Below are 19,213 nucleotides of genomic sequence, written 5' to 3'. Positions count from 1 at the left end.
TTAGCTGTTATGGCAGTTGAAATTAAGTGATTATTGTATAATTATTTGCTTAATGTCCACAATCCCACTAGGCTGTTATTAGATAATGAACTTTCTTATGAAAAATGACCTCATCTTCATAGAAAGGGATAACAAAGTAAACGAGGTATGACATTAATGCATTGAATTATTTCAACTTTAAGGGTCTCCCCTATTTTAGTCAATTTTGGCTGCTGTAACAGAGTATCGTGAACTGGGTGATTTATAGACAACAGAAATTTACTTCTCCCAGTTCTGGAGGCTGGAAGTCCAAGATCTTGGTACCAGGTTCAGGTTCTGGGGAAGAACTTCCAGCTTGTAAACTGCCACTTTCCCCTTGTATCCTCACAGGGCAAAAAGAGGGAGCTATCTGTCTGGCCTTGGATAATCCCATTCATGAGAATTCCATCCTTATGACCTAATCACTTCCGAGAGGCCCCACCTCCTTACCCCATCACACTGGGGATTAGATTTCAGCTCAGGGACTTGGCGGGAGGGGGACAGAAAAATTCAGTCCCTAACAGCCTTCATAAACTTTCACAAAAGTGGCTGAACGGTGTTTTGTTCTGTTTTTTTTTGTTGTTGTTGTTGTCTTTTTTTTATTTACTTGAGTAATCTTTACCCCGAACATGGGGCTTAAACTCACAGCCCTGAGATCAAGAGTGGCACGCTCTTCCAACTGAGCTAGCCAAGTGCCCCATGAAGTAGTGTTTTGATGAAGGATGTGGGCTGGGAAAGCAAGCTTTCTCTATTTGAATCCTTGCTTTGCCACTGTGTGATAAAGTAGGTTGAGTGGGTTATAATCTCCCTATGCTTAGCTCATTTATAATAGAGGGATAATTTTAATTTCTACTTTGTAGGGTTCTAATAGGGATAAAATGAATTAATATATGTAAACCACTTATAAGGGATTTTGGCACATAGTAAATACCCATTAAACATTATTAGTAATGGTTATGTTTTCATTGTTACTCTCATATCACTGGTGCCTTCAATGGCCTATCTGTTCTCCCATTTCATGATACTCTGGAAAATTTTAAATATTCCATTAAAAAAATACCACAAGTTCAAGGTGCTGCCATTTCAACATACCTGAGAAATATTGTCCCACCTGTTTTTCCTTGCACAAAATTGGGGCTTAGGTACATGAAGGGGATGGAGCCAAACATTCCTTGCTTTGCCCAAGGTCCACACTCCGGGGAAGGTATTCTCCCCAAATACAGGAAATAGAGGGTTGGTCCCTGCCTTTTCTTCCCATTGTCAGTTGCCTTAGAGTGCTGGCTCCGGATTCGTAAAGACCCCTCTTCCACACAAAAAGTCAAGAGTACAATAAATACTGTTACAGAAGCCCAGCTACCTAGTCCCTAAAGCTGGTAATTAAGACCTTCTTTCAAACTACAGCTCTTAACCCCTTTGACACTCTCCTCCCAATAGCCTATTCTGTTTGTCCTCTCAAGAGAGCTGCTCTTAGCTTCATGGTGACAATATTCCACTTTCTTGGAGGGAGGGGGACATTATCAGTGGCGGAAAGGATCCAGGGCTATCCCAGAAGCCCTTGCTCTCCTGGATTACCATATCCCGCTGCTGGCCCAGCCTACTCTATTTCCCTGGTCCCAGAATCCTGAGCTCTTCCTGCCTGCCCCCAACACATACACGTGCATGCCCACACATATAGTACATTTTCGGGCTCTCACCAAGGGCATGCTCTTTGTGCCTCCCAATTACTTCCTGAAAAACCAATTCATACTTGTCGAGAAGACAGAGTACTACTGGTTAAGACCAGAGGCTTTGGGTCCATTAAGACTTGTGTTGGAATTTTGGTGTGGACACAAACTATGTGACAGGGCAGTTTGCTTAGCATTTTGGAGCATCCTTCTTCCCCTTTGTAAAATGGAAATGGCGATTCCTATTTCAGCAAGCAGTTGGAATAATTCATTGAGATATGTAGATGGCACTTCGGGTAAGCCTTGTTTACTGTAAGCAGAGCATAAATGGAAGCAGTTGTTGATGTTTTATGCCAGTAAGAGTTTAGACAAAATATTTCCTCCTCTCACTTCTTCTCCCTCTGCCTAATTGTCTTCTCTACCTGGTAACAAAATTTTATGGAGGTAATGTCTTTCATTTTGATGCCCAGAACCCCAAAGTGTTCTATTCATAAAATTCCCGCCCCAGGAGCATTTTGGTGAACTAGCAAGAGCAAAGTTTGAGCGATGAGAGGTTTAAAGTCTTCATTCCTGCTCAGCTGTTAACAAATCAGGTGATTTGGGGCAAGTTATTGTCTCTGGTGGACCACCAGTTTCTTCTCCTATAAAAGGGAACATTCGATAAGATAAGCTTTTAAGTTCTCTCTAGTTCTGACATGCCATGATTCTATATGAAAGGGTCATTGTCTGAGTGATTCTCTTATTTCTACTGAAGAACATTAACTGATACATCTTCCTTCTCCTGAGACCTCTCGTGTACCTTTATCTTGACTTATATTTTCCATCTGCAAAAACGGTACTTAAAGGCCGACTGTAGAACTGGTCATTCTGGGTTTGGATTTCAGCACCACCACTTGAACTTGGGCTAGTTATTTAACTTCTCTGGGCCTCAGTTACCTCATCTGTCAAGTGGGGATAGACGCAGCCTAAATGTAAAGGTGAAAAGAAAGCACTTAGAAATATATAACTCCAGGGGTGCCCCGGTGGGTCCATCAGTTAAACGTCAGACTCTTGATTTCTGCTCAGGTCATGATCTCAGGGTGGTGAGACTGAGCCTGTTTCTGGCTCCGTGCTCAGCGGGGAATCTGCTTCTTTCCCTTTCCCTCTGCACCTGACCCCGCTCACGCATGCTCTCTCTCTAATAAATAAAGCTTCAAAAAAAAAAAAAAAAAAAGAAAGAAATACATAACTCCAGAAGCTATAGTTTAATGTCCTGTAGGGTATCAGCTGTTTTTTTTCTCTTTAACAGAATACCTCTCTTTATGGACTGTGAAGCCCTGTTACCATATTACTGGTTCTCTCATTAATGAATAGGTTGAATAAAATCATTCACAAGTGTTTTATTCCATTTTTGTATGAGAATCATGTTTTTAATTTTTTGAAAATTATTCTTTGACAGGTCCTAACTAACTCCATCTTAAGACACTGTCCTCAATAGAGGCACTGACAAATCTTCCTTTGCTAGAAATGCTGATTAAGTCATTTTAAGAAACAAAAACCACACCTGGTTTCCATACTTAGGCTTTCTGCCCCCTTCTTCCCTATGTCAGTTAGCAAGAGCCAGGTCCTGTGGGGGTGACGGCGAGGAAAAACCCCTTGGAGGAGTCTCCACCCACAGGAAAAAGAAATAAACAAGCAGCAAGATGAGCCGAGCAAAAAGAGATACTTTCATTGTAGCCTTTACATTTATGACTAGCAAGATAATGAAGGAAGGTAATTCTGAAAGCTTTATGTCAGTTTTAATGGTCCCTCCAGCACTGAGAAAGATAATAGTCAATGGATGGTGTCCATAAGGATTTTTTTCTTCTTCTCCCCTGACAGATATTGACAGGATCATTTTGCATTTGCAGCTGCTGTCATTAAAGCATGGAGAAAAAGCCCTGTAAGGCCAGGAGGATGTGAGCGACTTCCCTGCAAGGGTCTCTATTGTCATCACTATGGCAATAATAGTTACTATAATTTTCATTCTGCTTTTCCATAGTCTACTTAGTGGAGCTCAAGGCTATGGGATTTGGGTCACATAAAATCACACTAGCATAAAATCATGCTTTGTAATCTTGCAAGAGTATCTAACTGCACAGAGAACCTATGCAACAAGATAAAAATAATTACCAATGCAGGTCACTTGATTAATACAATTATTTATGGGATGCTAATAGCTTTTCAGAGGCTTTCAGATACAGTGTCAATTTGACAATCTTTTTTTTTTTTTTCTTCTGTTTGGATTGTTAGACCACTGCCCGTTTTTCTCCCCAAGGACATGGCTTCTCATTTCAAGGGGAAAATGTAAATTAATTGCAAATCAGCTCCCGTCCTCCTCTGGTCCTTTTTCTTTAGTATCTGCTATTAAATAATAAAGACAGGAGCCGTGCCGTCTATTTCATTTATGCACAACCTGGTCTAACAACGCGCGGCCCGCTCAAAGTTTCAGTCTTAATTAGCTTTTCGACGGAGATCATTAGAGGTATCTAACACTTTCAAAGTACACTCTGTGGAAAGGGCCTCTGCGAATGAATCAGGTGAATGAAGGATGCTCACAGGTGGCGTTAGGGTGGGATGAAAAGTCTCCCAAAGGGACCTCCAGGTTAGGAGAAACCAGTTGGAGACAAAAGGGGTGCGAAGAAAAGAGGTGAAAATGAGAAAGAAAAGTAAAAAGAAAGCCAGCGACTGAGCGCACTAAAAGAGAGGGGAAAAACACCCAGACGAGTCAGACGAAAAGAAAGAAAAAGCCGAGAGCCTGCGGTGGCTCAGACTGTAAACCAGGACGCGCGGAGGGGCGGAGATTACAGCCCACAATCCCTTGCGGCGCCGCCTCCCCTGGCGTCCGTCTCCTGGGCAACCCCGGTAAACAAAAATGGCGGCCGCCGGGAGCGGTCCCCAGTGGCCGATGTCTTCCCCTCTCCAGAGCGGTTCACGAACCGGAGCCCAGTGGATTCTGCCGCACTCAGAAAAAGAGCGGCAGTCTCGCTGGTCTTCTTTTCCCATGGGGCAGAGATCGAAAGTTACTTTCCACAAAGCCTCCTCCTACCTGCTCCAGCAGCTCATTCACCGCTCTCAGGAGTCGGACGCGGACGGAGAGGAATACGAGGACGAGGCCGAGGGCGAGGGCGAAGGGGAATCCGAGGAGTCCTCAGAGTCCGAGATGCAGGATTTGGAGGTGTGCCTTACCCCCACCCCCACGCCCTCTCTCCCTTCTCTAGGTGTCGCGCCCTGCTACTCGGGCGGCAGCTCCCTCACGCGCCCCTCAGCAGCCCTCGGGCTCTCGCCGCCCGGAGCGCCTCTCCCCGGCCGCTCCTAGGCTCCTGCTCCTTTCTTCCCGTTCCCTCACCTTTTGCCTGCATTTATTTCCACGTGTCTCCTTTTTTGGTCCCTAGCACACTGGGTGTCTTAAGCGTCAAGTTTCACAGCGTCCTGACGAAAAGGTTTCCACCTATTAGTATGCGGAGTTACAGCTTTAGCTTTGAAAAGTTGTGCTTCGACGGTATTGGGAACGTGCAGAGTTCGTCCTTGGCAGCCCCTGCACCCTTCTCCGTGATTGCGAGGTACCCCAGCACTCTCCCTCACTTCCAGTCCCTTCATCCTCCTTCCTCCAGGGGGAAAAAAAATTACTGTCCTGAAGTAATCCGATAAGGGCTAACCCAAACACCGAGTAATGTATTACTTCTGCCCGGGGTATGTAATGCAACACACAAGCAACACACGCCCCCTTACAGTGTACAAACAGCCGGCTCACTGGTGGTGTTTTCTCAGGTGGAGAGTGTTTCTTACCTTCCCGTCTGTATTCCCCCAGGTGCGGCTTTGCCTTCACATTACTGTAAATTCTCTTGTCTACAGTACATCTTCTAAACCTCACCCAATTCCACTTCTTTCCTACACTGATCATCTTGTTTTTACCCCACGGCCAGTTTTTTGGTTTGGGGGTCAGGGGTGGTGTGGGTCCCTTTCCATCTCTTACCACTTCCTTCCCTTGGCTTCTAATAAATTGTTTGCCTTCCTTCAAAAACATAAGTTGATTCGCTTCCTTTCAATAAACTGTTGGGTTTTCCTCTTTGTCTTGGCTGCCGGGAAACTCAGAATCAATATTTTTCTTCATTTTAATAGTTTTTCTCTAGGGTTTTTTTCTCTCCTTTCCTCTTCCTTCATGGTATAAACTGCTGCAAAATCATTTCTTTCTTTTTTTTTTTTTTTTAATATTTTATCCATTTATTTGACAGACAGAGATCACAAGTAGGCAGAGAGGCAGGCAGAGAAAGTAGGAAGCAGGCTCCCTAAGCAGAGAGCCCGATGCGGGGCTCGATCCCAGGATTCTGGGATCATGACCCGAGCCGAAGGCAGAGGCTTTAACCCACTGAGCCACCCAGGCACCCCTGCAAAATCATTTCTGAAGTAGATATAATACAAAAAAATAGAATGTATCCAGTACCCCGGTTCTGTGATATTTTGGCTTCCCTGCTCTGCATCTTTGTGCATTTTCCTAGTCCCGTCTTCTCCTTGAGGCCAAATATGTTTTTCTTTGCTAGTCCCATTCTCTTTCACAAACTCCTTTCCTCATTTGTCTTGTTTATTCGTTTTCACCTGTCTGTAATTTGCATTGTCTTATGTTCTTCTGATTTTACTGTTAACCACCTACATTCTTTTCCCACTTGGGTTCCCTTCTTTCATAACACCCTTCTATCCATTTTCAATATTTGGCCCATTTTTCCACCCTTCTCTCCCATTTTGACTTTCCTCCTCTTCTCCTTCCTTCTATATGGGCTGGATACACATTAGTTTTTCTAAAAGTGGATGATAGAAAATTATTACTCACATTATTCATCTTTTATTGATTTACTTTGCTACCCTTAACAGTGATAAATGCAAAACTGTAGCAGTGTTTTTACAACTTTGAGATTTTTGTATGGTTTCTACCAGCTTCCACCCCAAAGGAATTCACAGATGAATCACCGGTTTACTTTATTATTCTAATTAACACATGCTCTTGGGCTGTGGGTTTCATTAGTGCTGGTATTAGCCTGTGTTCAGTATACCATTAACAAACCGTAGCGGGGGGGGGGGTTGACTTGAACTGGTTATCCCTGGCTTGTAGGTTGTGTGTGGAAAAATTTATTTTTTTCCTCCACTTATGTTCTAAATATTAATATTTATTTTGTATTCTTACATCTTATTTTAGCTTTTTGGGGTATCCGATAAATTTTAATAGGCTGAATAAGCTGAAAACTTGGAATTGAGGAAAAATTTAGACTTTCATGTTCAAAGATTTATTGTCCATCTCCTCGCCTGGCTAAGGTTTATAATGCCATGATAGTCACAGTTGTTACGGAGTGCCTATGGCATTATTTGTCTCAGAAGCCCCTGGCAAACTCAAGGAAGGTAGACCAGCTGTTCAGAATACTGCCTTTGGTTAGTTTTGAGATTTTGAGTAAGTTATTTCACTTCTGTGTCTCCTCTGTAATCTGGGAATTCTAATGATACCTATCTCCTAGGAGAGTTGTGAGACTTAGATGAGAACCATAAGTGAAATACTTACCATAATATATTATTTTTACTGATACAAATAATAACACATGTGTTTTTTATCTGCTAACTATATATAGCTTATTAAGTGATTTGGTAAATTTCATTGACTTTGAGCAAGTATTCATTGAATGATTACTATGTAGGAGCCACTCTGACTCCATACTGGCCCATCACATATGTCTGGTGCATGGAAACCGCTCTGCCAGTAACTTGATGTGGGTAATGTCTACTCATGGGATAGTTATAAACATCAAATCTGATAAGAAAGCCTGTTAAAGTTCTTGATAAGAGTGTCTGATACAGAGTAGTTCCTAAAAGTTACAGAGGTAATGCATAATAGCAATAGTAATGACAGAAGAAAATGAGAACTTCCTTGAGGACCTAGGTGTCCCCTGTGCTCAAGGTCAGCTAAGGATGTGAGTAAATCATAGCTGTTGAGCATCTGAAGCGTTGTACTTAGGTGTGTACAGATGACAGCTGGATTGCAGGAATCATGGCAAACTTTGAGGGAAGCACACCCTTGTCTGGGTGGAGAGGGGGTGTGTGGGCACACAGGTGAAGTGTGGGCCAGATTTTGGAGGGTTTTATGCTATTTTACAGACCATGGACTTGGGTCTCTAAGCGGTGGGGAGCTCCCCTGGCAGCTGCCCTGACTGGGGTTAGATTAGAGGATAGTGAGACTGGAGACAGGCAGATCATGAGAAGCCTCTAGCAATGTCTGTGGAGGAGAGACAAGAGTCTGAATTAAGGAAGTGGAAGTGGGAATGGAAAAGAAGCTAAAGATGAAGACATTTAAAATATTTAAGGTGGGACAGTTACTAATTAAGTATTGGAAGTCTAGGATGACTGCTAGGTCTCTGGCACAGTCTGGGGACGTATTAAGGCCGTTCACCACAGGAAATTTCCACCACAGTCAGAAAGGGGACAGGTGCAGCAGCACAGGAAAGAGCAGACAGATGAATCACATGACTCTGGAAATCAGGGGAGGGGGCCTCAGGACAGGAGACCTGGGATCATCAGCTTTGGGGTCTGTGAGATCCTCCAGGAAGAGAAGAGGAGGGCCAAGGGAAGAATTTACCCCGAGGGGGTGCAGCAGATGAAGAGAAATCAGGGAAGGCAACAGGAAGGGAATGGTAAGCAAAGAAGAAGAAAGAAGCATTGTGTGAGGGAAAGCCAAGAGTTGTGCTGCCAGTAGGTTAAACGGAAAGGGCCCTAAACAGTGCTCATTAGTTTTCCCCATTTGAGGGTGATTGGAGACCTTGGCCCGTGTGGTTTTGTGTTTGGAGACCTTGGCCCATGTAGTTTTGTGATTGGAGACCTTGGCCCATGTGGTTTTGTGATTGGAGACCTTGGCCCATGTGGTTTTGTGATGTTGTGAAGGCGGAAGCCTAACCGAAGTGCCCTGAAGAGTGAGTGGGAGGTGAGCGAGGGGGCCCTAAAGGATGCAAAAGCAACTCTGCAGTAGCTCGGTTATTGAGGGAGACCGTAGCTGAAGGAACAGGAAGGGACTCACAGACTTGTGTCGCTGGAGAACTGACAGGGTGCAGAGTAACAACGATGGAGAGAGACTGGCTGACATCGCAGGCCAAGAGGGCAACATGGATGGTCCCTGCACAAGGTCCCTGAGGAAACAGGAAGTGGGGGCCCTGAGTGTGGAAAAGAAGCAGTCTGCCTCTGACACCCGAAGGAAGGGCGTTCGGACAGGTGCAGAATGATGGCAGGGTTGATGTCTGGTCGCTTCCATGGGAAGTGGGGGAGCAGTGCACCTGCTGAGAGTGAGGACAACAGAGGGGAGGCCCCTGGAGGCTTGAGGAGAGGTTGAAGATCTGACAGCCAGGGTGGGAGCTGAAAGGCAGCTGATGAAGAACGAGGGACTGGAACAGCAGCGGGTCTGGAACAGCAGCGGGTGCAGCTAACGGTTGACACTGGGGTGGTACCAGCGTGAATGGCTTGGGGGTCCCCTCCCAGCCCACTCAGTAGCTCAAGGGCAGGAGCAGTTTTAATTCACTCAGCTGTGTTTGAGCTCCTACTGTGTACCAGGCACCGTCTTCCCCCTCCTACTTTATGCTTCAGCTATCTTGAACTCTAGTTTCCCCAATGGGCTGTGCTCGCCTTTGCCTTTGGAATTTTGTACCTGTTGCCCTTTTGCCTGCAGTACCCTTCTTGGTCTTCTTCTCCTGCCCTTTCTTCTCCTTTGCCAGAGTCACTTAGTTACTTATGTCTTAACTTCATTGCTTTCTCCCCCAGCAAGTCTTTGCCAACCTCCTAATTCCCCCTAGAACTGGCAAAAAATGGATGCCCTGCTTATGGTCAAAGCACCCTGCTTACTCGTATTGTAATATTTATCAAACTACTTGAAATTGCTTGTGTACTTGTCTGTCTCCCAGACTGAACTGTAAATCCCTTAAAGACAGACACAATGTCTTATTCATAATTCTATCCACTGAGCCTAGCATACTGGCTGGCACATGCCCGGCATGCTGTAAAGATTTTTGTCTCAGATGAATGATGAGCATGACACAGTCCCTGCCTCAGCGCAGTAGTTGATTGTGAACTTGATTCAGGTTTGGGTATGTGTGTGGTAGTTTGAGTCAGAGGACGAGGAGTCAGAGACTTAAGGGTAGAGAGACATTGAAATGGCCCAGGGGATACCAAGCAGGGAAGGAAGTGAGAGGGGACAGGTAGACTCAGAGAGGAAAGGAACTGGCTAGAGATGTTGTCATCAAGGCGAGGTTAGTGTAGGACCACAGAGGAGAATGCTAGGGTCTGAGGTTTCTAAGGTGGAACAGTTCAGCATGATGACTTGGTCCGGGGCGTGGCCATGGCAACGAGTGGCTGAAGCCGAGTAGAGATCAATTTAAAGTGTCTGGAGTTGAAAAAGAAACGTGTGTGTGCGCGTGTGAGCGCTTGGGAGTAGGAGGGGGGATTGAATGGCCATCCTTAGGCTCTGAAACTGCCCAAGATCAAGTAGGGCTTTTAAAGGTCTGAAAATGACCAAAGATCAGAAGGGAAAAGCATGATGCTGATAAAGGGCAAGAACCTCAAGGGACGAGTGAGGGGGTTGCCATGGGGACACTTGCATTGGGGAGCTGGGAAAATGCTGACCGGCTTGGCATGCCCGGCTCCATATCCATGGCTGTGTTGAAAGGCAGACATTTACCTACTATCAGCAGGGGGGCAATATCTTCTCACACCAGGAAATAGAGGGTGTGGGTCAGGTAAACTTCAGAGATTTAGGGGCGCCTGGGTGGCTCAGTGGGTTGGGCCTCTGCCTTCGGCTCAGATCATGATCTGAGGGTCCCGGGATCGAGCCCCGTATCGGGCTCTCTGCTCAGCGGGGAGCCTGCTTCCGCCTGTCTCCCTGCCTGCCTTTCTGCCTGCTTGTGACCTCTCTGTCAAATAAATAAATAAAATCTTTTAAAAAAAAATTCAGAGATTTAGATGGAAAGTTTTGGAGGGGAAGGTAACACCTCCCTGTCTAATCCTTCCCAGATGTTGTATAAGAAATTGGAACTGTATTTAGAAAAGTGAGTGTCTTTCCTCCGTTTGTAAACAGGTTGATCGGTATGGAAGAATGAAGCCTTAAGATGCAGAATTTCCAACTTCATCAATTAGTGGAAACAATGGCCATTCAGTGGGACACTTGCTATAGTTCTAGGCAAAGCACGAAGAGCTTTACAGTATTTTGTTTTTCCTTCTCCCTAACCATTAAGAGAAAGTAATAACATTCCCTATTTGCAGATAAAGAATAAGAGGCTCAGAGAAAATTTTATCTTCCCAAAGTCACAAATTCAAAATGGCCGATTGGGGGTTCAAACCAAGCCTGTGCAGCCTCACAGCTTGTGCACTATCTCCCCTATATGCATGAGCGATATTTGCTTTCCTGGGCTAGTGGAGGGGTGGCACAGAGAAACTCCTGCTACTAGCACAAGCCTATGTACTTCGCCCTCAATACCAGCAGCCCAAGCAGCACTCTTGGTTCCTGAATTAATATAGAACTGGAAAGAGTATTTTGCCATCATTGTATACGCACTAGTCACAGTTAATTATATCGGTGTGACTGATGGGATTACTGGGTTTTGTGTCCTCATGCTGATGTGTTGGTCATTATAGGGTTGAAGGCAGTACGGAGCTAATATGGATCTACCTGTTGTCTCTTATGTTTATTTTTGGGGAAAGGCATGTTGACGTATCACTGGTTCATGGCTTTCTATATACCAAGGGCCAATCTCCTTATGGCAGTGATTGTTACCTTTTTATTTATTTTTATTTTTTAAAGATTTTATTTATTTATTTGACAGAGATCACAAGTAGGCAGAGAGGCAGGCAGAGAGAGAGAGGGGGTGGGAAGCAGGCTCCCCGATGAGCAGAGAGCCTGATGTGGGGGATCATGACCTGAGCCCAAGGCAGAGGCTTTAACCCACTGAGCCACCCAGGCACCCCGATTATTACCTTTTTAATAAATCTTGTAAATTGTATGAATCCAGTAAAATTAGCTAATAGGAAGCAAACAGAGAACCTGTTTTCTTTTTTGTTTTTTCTTTTATCCCCCCGCACTAAGAATACCAGATTTAGCAAAGTAGTTGCCTTAATTTGGATGCAACAATCCTTTCGGGTAGAGGCCGGCAGTCTAGGATAGTGGTTAGAATTGCCCCGGAGTCCGACAGAATCGTTTGTATTATACCACTAGCTATGTGGTTTCAGGCAAGTTAACCCCTGTAAGCCTTAGTTTCTTCATCTGTCAAATGGAACTAAGAGTGCCTGCATTCAGATTGTCAGGAGGTTTCAATGAATTGATCATTAAGAGCTCTTCTCTGAACCAGAGAAGCACTCATTCAGTGTAGCTCTCACCACTAATGGTGATGTTTCCATTGCTGTTGTATGTCACTTTGAATACCTAATGCAAGTGACCACCCGACAGTTTAGTGGCAATAACAACACCGATTTGATAGATATTTGATTATATGTCCTATGTATGTGTCTTCAACATGGAATTTTCTTTAGGGCTGATAAATTCTGGAAGGGTCAGTTCCTGAAGTTCCTGAATATGTAATATACTAAATGCTGGCTATGAGGGGGTTTCTTTTTCTTTCTCTCCTTCCTTTTTTCTTTCTTTTTTTTTTTTTTTAAGATTTATGTGTTCATTTGAGAGAGAGCTGGAGTGAGCAAGAGCAAGGGGCGGGGCAAAGGGAGAGAGAGAGAAAGAGAGCCTCAAGCAGACTCCCCATCGAGTGCAGAGCCTGATGTGGGGCTCGATCTCATGACCCTGAGATGATGAGATGATGACCTGAGCCTAAATCAAGAGTCAATGCTTAACCAGCTGAGCCACCCAGGCACGCCTGGACTGTTTCTTTTCTAATGGAAGTCCTTTATCCACCTGTTTTTTGTTTTTGTTTTTGTTTTTGTTTTTTTGCAGGAGAAATTTGATGGGGTCCTGAGAGAGGAGGTCGTGGCCAATGCCCTTCACCAGTTGGGGCGCTCGGGCTCCGGGACTGAGCAGGTCTATCTCAATCTAGCTTTATCAGTGAGTATGACAAGATCACCATGGGCTGACTAGGCTACATCTTAATACTGGTTGGATCATATCTATTTTTTCTGGTATTATAGTTTTTGTGGTGGGCCTAGATCTCAGTCTTTCATTTGATGGAGACTGGTGATAAGAGTTACTTGTGTTATGTGAGGCATCAAAGCGCTCTGGGTAGTCCAGTAATCAGCCCCTGAATTCCTTTGTTTCCATTCCCATCAGTCTGTTTCTTTCATCTTAAGTAGTTTGTATTATAGTAATCAATGCTTTCTTTCTAGAAGTTGAATTTGACTCTGTGAAACCAATCAAAAACTCTTTAAGAATTTTCTCTCTGATCAGTGCCAGAACTAAAATTAATATCTAAATCCAAGGGAACAAAGTACTTTGGTATTGACTGCCTCCCCCAAGTATGTCAAGAAATAAGTGCTTTGAGCCACAGCTCACTTTCCAAAAGATCCCCATTATTAAAGACAAAAATGTGTTGTTCATCAGTTTTCAAGATATCAATACTAACACATAATCTTGGCTTCACTTTTTAAGGAAAGCTTTAATAGCAAGGTACTCATAGTATTTCAGATTCTTTCTTCCTTTTGTTTCTCTGTAGCCCTAGAAAAATAATTTAACTCTTTTTGCTTCCTTATATTATGAAGTATTAAATATTCCTTGGAGAGCCACACAGTAAAGTCAGATACATAGGTGAAAAAAAAGCACACTGAAATTTTGCTACTGTGCTATAATATGGCTGAAGTATGTATAATGAGCATATACAGCTTCTAATCTTCGTCTCTCTTGGATTTGAACTAGTAAACTATCCAAGAAATATTAAGCTCTTTTCACCCATGCTGGTTCCATGGCATATTCTTTGAGGACAGCATATTAAGGCCGTAACCTTTTACCATTTTTACGTTACAACATGTTCTGGATGACACGGCCAGTTAAGCGGTAACTCACAGGGAACCTCTGTGAGCACTGCCCTATGTTAGGCACTGGAATGGTAGATAATTCCAGCACCCAATACATCCCTGCACAAGTCCATTCCAATCAATATTCTACTCATGTATGTAGTGCTATGCCTTAAATTGATCTGCAAAAAGACCAAAAAAAGCAATCCTTTAAATCTTATTTCAGCTAGGTGGACTAACGCTTAACTTACCTTGCCCCTGACCTCCTTACATTTGAGATCTATCATATTGAATTACTTTGCCTTTATAACCTGTCTTACTGCATACACTTTCTTACGGTTGCCTGATTTGGTGATTTCATCCCCTTCTATCTAATGTTACACGTTCTTTTTTACTTTTTCTTATTACTTACATACATAGCCTCTCTCCTGCCAAAGTCCTAAGTTTCTTAAGGGCACAGTTCAGCTCTACCCCATCATTGCACTGTTTCTCATCATGCACAATGCCTTGTGCATGGTAGGTTTTCTTTCATATTTATTACACTATTCTTGTGGCCTTCATTAAACATTTTATCAGTGTGTTTGAGAACGTGCTTATGATAATTCATTGGTTGACTTTTTCTGATTTGGACATTGTCACATAAACCAGCAATAAGAGTCTCTTCCAAGGGATCAAATTCTCTTCCCCCATCCTGAAGTTCTCCAGAAGCACAATTTCATGGAAGGAATCTTGGAAAAGGATTAGGAGACTTGGATCTGCTTCTCTGTTGCTAATTTGCTGTGTGATTTTAGGTTATTCACAATCCCTCTTTGTCCCTCCTATTCCTCATCACCAAATTGGGACTTGTCTGCCTTATGGATCTCAGTTTTACTCGGTCAGATGAGATTACTGTGAGGGAGCTTTGAACAGGACCTTGTGAAAATGTAGGTAACAGTGTTATTAACGATCTGGTGATACGTGATCTCTTTAGCATTTCATTTAAATTCTAGACATCTGCCTTTTCTTCTGCAAGAGAAAAGACTTGGCCTTACTGCTATTATGTGGGGTTTTCTTTTTCTTCTCCTTTTTTAAAAAAATAGTAAAACTCTAAAGGTCTACCCAACACTGCTTTAATTTGCCTTTTCATGTTGTATTTGTTCTTGTTAATATCACTAATTTTCCAAGCTATTTTCTTCTTCAGAGGAATGCATTTTTTAAATGGGTTTGTCATCTGCTTTGAGATCCTGTTAGTAGGAGACCTCAGATGTAGTTCTCTCATTTAACTACTGTGCTTCTACTATAAGTAAGTATATCTTTCCTATACTTCTACTTTAAGTATAGTATAAGTGTACTATCATTACTATACTTACAGAAATTCTGGATCTCTGTCCGCTCTTACTTCCAGGAGTCAGGAGATGGCAGAGTACTAACCTGTTAAAGCAGCATTAAAGTCTTTTTACCTTTTATCTTCTCAGGGTTGTGATTTAATTGACATTAGCATTCTCTGTGAATATGTTCACCTACAGAAGTTGGATCTTTCAGTAAATAAAATTGAAGGTATGTAATTTTCGTTCTAGTAGATTGATGGATCATTCAGTTATTTCAAAATTAAAGCTGTGCAGTATGTCATAGAGGTTAATACTACAAAACTTGGTGTAAGTGCTACTATGGATCCCTTTACATATCGAAGCTCTACTTTGTGTATAAAAAAGGCACCATGGGTGATGAGTAAAGTCAGCTGACATGCAACATTGTCTGTGGTTCGAATAGTTCAGTGGTGTTGAAGCGTATCCCATGAAATGTTTGCTTTGTTTTTTCCTTTAAGAGACAGCTCATTACTTCTTTAATACTTCTCGAATATTTGATGATTCCCTTGTCTTTCCCCCTATTAGTTTATTCAGTACAGATGAATTAGTCCTTCTCCCCCTCCCACCTTTTTTTCCTTTAACAGATTCTTTTTTTAATTTTGTTTTTGCATCTACACTTTAATTCTGGCCAGCTACTTCTTTTCTTCTTACTTGAGTGCCAGGGATTGCACACATTTATTTTTTCCTTTTTTCTTTTTCTTTTTCTTTCTTTCTTTTCTTTTTTTTTTTTTTTTTTAACTGTCTCTTTACTGGTTCTTCCACTGCACCATTTGTGGTTCTCCATAATGTATTTGTTGTGAAATCTTGCTCACATTTAATGCAATTAGTCACATTTTCTTCAAACCTTGATTCTTGTTTGCTGATCTTATTTGAAGTTAAAGTGTCCAATTTCTTTCCGTTAGACTTGGAGGGAACTCAGCAGTTGTTGTTTTCGACCTGCTTTTTTGCTGGTCATCTTTCCACTGGTGGCTTTAGCCTTTTTCATGACGGTTAAATGTTGCTGATATGGTTTTCTCTGGTCCCTTTCTGAATTCCTCCCCTCTTGAAGAGCAGTAATTAAAATCCAGCCATGCTCTTCAGTGGCTAAGAACCAGTCCAACATCATTTTTTCCTCCAATGCTACTGTTTGTGACTATTTTTTTTCTAGTTTTAGAAATCTTTTTTTCAATGGAAAATTACAAACATGTGCACAAGGGACTATTGTAATGAACATTCAGGTTCAACATTTAACAGCCTGTGGCCCATCTAGTTTCACCTATACCTCCCTGACCGCCTCCCCCAGGGTTATTTTAAAGATTTTAGAGCAAGCCCAAGCACGGGGAGGGGAGGGGCAGAGGGAGAAGCAGACTCCCCACTGAGCAGGGAGATCATGACCTAAGCCCCTAAGCCGATGGCAGACTCTTAACTGAGTGAGTGAGGTAGGTGCCCCCGCTAGGGTTATTTTTAATCAAATCCCAGTTATCCTGTCATCAGGAAGTGTTTTTCAGTGTCATTGGCAGGAGCTGCCCTACCCGCCACCACTCCCAGGTTTGTTTCTATCCCTGGGTAAGGAATTGCAGTGTGATGGGAGATGGCAGCAATGCCCAGTGGTGGCCTCATACCCCTCAGCTTGAGCTGGGACCCCCAGTTGCAAAGGGAGCTTTTCTCAGATCAGTCGTCTTTAATCTTTAAGGGCATACAGTGTTTGAGAACCTATGTGTAAGGCACAGTATATTTTCTTTCTTTCTTTCTTTCTTTTTAATTCATGTTCTGATGTAGACCAGATTTTCACTTGATTTTCACTTGATGTAGACCAGATTTTCACTTGAATCAGAATCAGCTGGCGGTGGCGGGGGTGGGGTGGGGGTGGGGTGCGGGGGTGGGGTGGTGGTTAAAACACAGCAAGCTGGGCCCCGCCCTCAGTTTGATTCTGCAGCTCTGGGGTGGGACTCGAGAATTTGCATTTCTAATTAGTTCCCCTGGGAAGCCGGTTGTGCCCGACCCTGGACCACAGTTTGAGAACCACCCTTGTAGACGCGAGGAGCTCCTGCCATCTGGTGGACACGGAGGTCACTGCACCAAGTAGGGATTAACGGGCCGGTCAGAGTTCGAGGGCCAACAATCAGACCATGCATTTTTTCCTCTGTCCGAGTGATTTGAAAGGATTGGTCATCAACAGAATTGGGATGTACTCGCCATTTCCGTAGCTCCCTTTCAGTGGTAGTGGCTGCTGCTGCTTCAGGACAGCTCCATGGTCCAGCACTTACCTGCCCACAGAAAGATCAGCTCCAAGGAGGCATGGGGTCTGCTGGATGGTAATGGAGTTGACGGAGAGAAATGGAGCTGAGCTCAGGAAGGACAAATAGGCAAGACTTGTAAAGTCATGACAGTTTCACCCTAAGATTCCTTTTCCAGGCAGCCTTCCTTGATTCACTCATTAAGTCCCACCAATTAAGTCTCAGTGTATTGTCCATCCTAGAATAATTCCATAAAGACAGGCTAAAGAAGGGTGTGATTTAGACTAGAGAAATGATGTAGAATTTGGCAGGATCTTGAGAAGGAAAGATGTTTGAGGGGGAGGTGGGCCGAGGGGTGTGCTCATGGTGCCTTCTCCACCTATTCCATGGAAGGCCCCAGCTGCTCCACTAGAGGCCTTCCTGGGTGTGGGGAGGCACATAATAGCTGTGACCTAGAATGGAAAGAGAGGGAAAGCTGTTAGGATTACTGTTTTCGGGTGGGACACCAGAGTTCCTGCTAGAGACAGGGCTGTAAATTCTCTTCCTGAGTCTTTGTCTAATTTATCCTGCTGCTTCAAAATGTGCCTCTGCTGTAGATGGGCAGAAAAGGGCAACACAGAACTTCACCATTTTTAAGTTTTATATGTTACTGTCATTAGAGCAGAGCTGTCCTTTACTTAGTGTTCGAGGTTTAGAATATTTGCTTGGGATAAAGAGCAAAACTCGGACGTACTTCTGAACCAATGCAGAGCCAAAGTAAAATAACAGCAATAATTTAAATCACTTCAAATAATTAATGAGATTTAGGGCTAAGTCCAACTAAAACAAAATTTAATTTATAACAAAGAAACTTCTCTAATTGTGGCATTTTCAGTCTTTGTGAAAAGACTTAATATCGTCACTTAGGGGCTAATTATCAAGGGGATTATCTATGGCTTTAGTTTCTCGTCCTTTCCTCCAAGGCTGTTTTTGTTTTTGTTTTTTTTTTTTTAAGATTTTATTTATTTATTTGACAGAGAGACACAGCTAGAGAGGGAACACAAGCAGGGGGAGTGGGAGAGGTTGAGAAGCAGGCTTCCCGCAGACAGGGAGCTTGATGCGGGGCTCGATCCCAGGACTCTGGGATCATGACCTGAGCCGAAGGCAGAGGCTTTAACCCACTGAACCACCCAGGTGCCCCGAGGCTAGTATTTTTTAAGAATTTGGCTGTTAGTAGCTCATGGGAGAGTGAGCTGGGACCTGGAGGGTGTACCAGTAGCTAGAAAAGTGTTGAGGAGGAGGGGAGGCCTTGGGGAAGAAGGTGAAAGTAGGAGCTTGTGGAGAGTTCTCCACACTGCCTATGTTTCATGCATTCCTATTTTTATTCATTTCACTTGCTTGGAATAATTAAGAAGTGCTTGCAACTGGCATAAGGAGAAAAATGCTCTGATGTAACATAAGCTGTTTTTAATGACTTAGTCTAATTTTGATTTTATTGGCTTACCTTATTTCTGTATTTGTTTCTCCCCCCAGATCTGTCTTGTGTGAGTTGTATGCCTTACCTTCTAGAACTTAATGCTTCTCACAATAAATTGACGACATTCTTCAATTTCAAGCCACCCAAAAATCTCAAGGTAGACTTGATCATCGCATTCATTCATTAAGTGGTCTGCAAAGTACATTAACACGCAAACCAGTGCTCAAATAGGGAATTCAGACAGCCTGAGATATGGGAGTAAATAGTGTAAGTGTCTGAAATGAAATAAGGGATTTGGGTATCATTTATGAGAAAGGAAGACGGTCTGTCTGCAGATAATCTTAGGAAGCTTTGCTAATAGTCTTCAGGCTGAAGAACTACCTTCTCTCTCTCACAGCTAAATACGTTACTTTTTTTTTTTTTTCGACAATGATTTCTGATCTTGCTTCTCTGAAGTTGCTTTTGCATTTGACACAGAACCAAACTGTGTGAACGGGAGTTGATGGAGCAGCTGGCTCTGGGCCGTGTCTT

The 19,213-nt window shown here is 43.3% G+C and overlaps 1 protein-coding gene across 3 annotated transcripts in view; it reads left to right on the top strand.

The window, feature by feature from the left end:
• The first annotated feature begins 4,570 nt into the window (after window positions 1-4,570).
• Window positions 4,571-19,213, top strand: part of LRGUK (leucine rich repeats and guanylate kinase domain containing) — a 104,730-nt gene continuing 90,087 nt past the window's right edge. For all 3 annotated transcript variants that reach the window (XR_004383968.1, XM_032868987.1, XM_032868979.1), the window contains exons 1-4: window positions 4,571-4,878; window positions 12,655-12,762; window positions 15,119-15,200; window positions 18,739-18,839. Coding sequence is in view for 2 of the 3 variants with exons in the window: in XM_032868987.1 (XP_032724878.1) it covers window positions 4,576-4,878; window positions 12,655-12,762; window positions 15,119-15,200; window positions 18,739-18,839 (594 nt within the window). In the remaining variant the exon portion in view is untranslated. The remainder of the gene's footprint in view (window positions 4,879-12,654; window positions 12,763-15,118; window positions 15,201-18,738; window positions 18,840-19,213) is intronic.

This window comes from Lontra canadensis, unplaced genomic scaffold, assembly GCF_010015895.1.
Source record: "Lontra canadensis isolate GAN:19392208 unplaced genomic scaffold, GSC_riverotter_1.0 scaffold2, whole genome shotgun sequence".
Classification (NCBI taxonomy): Eukaryota; Metazoa; Chordata; class Mammalia; order Carnivora; family Mustelidae; genus Lontra; species Lontra canadensis.
The sequence above is the reverse complement of the archived record's forward strand: the minus strand, read 5'-3'. Positions and strand labels throughout refer to the sequence as shown.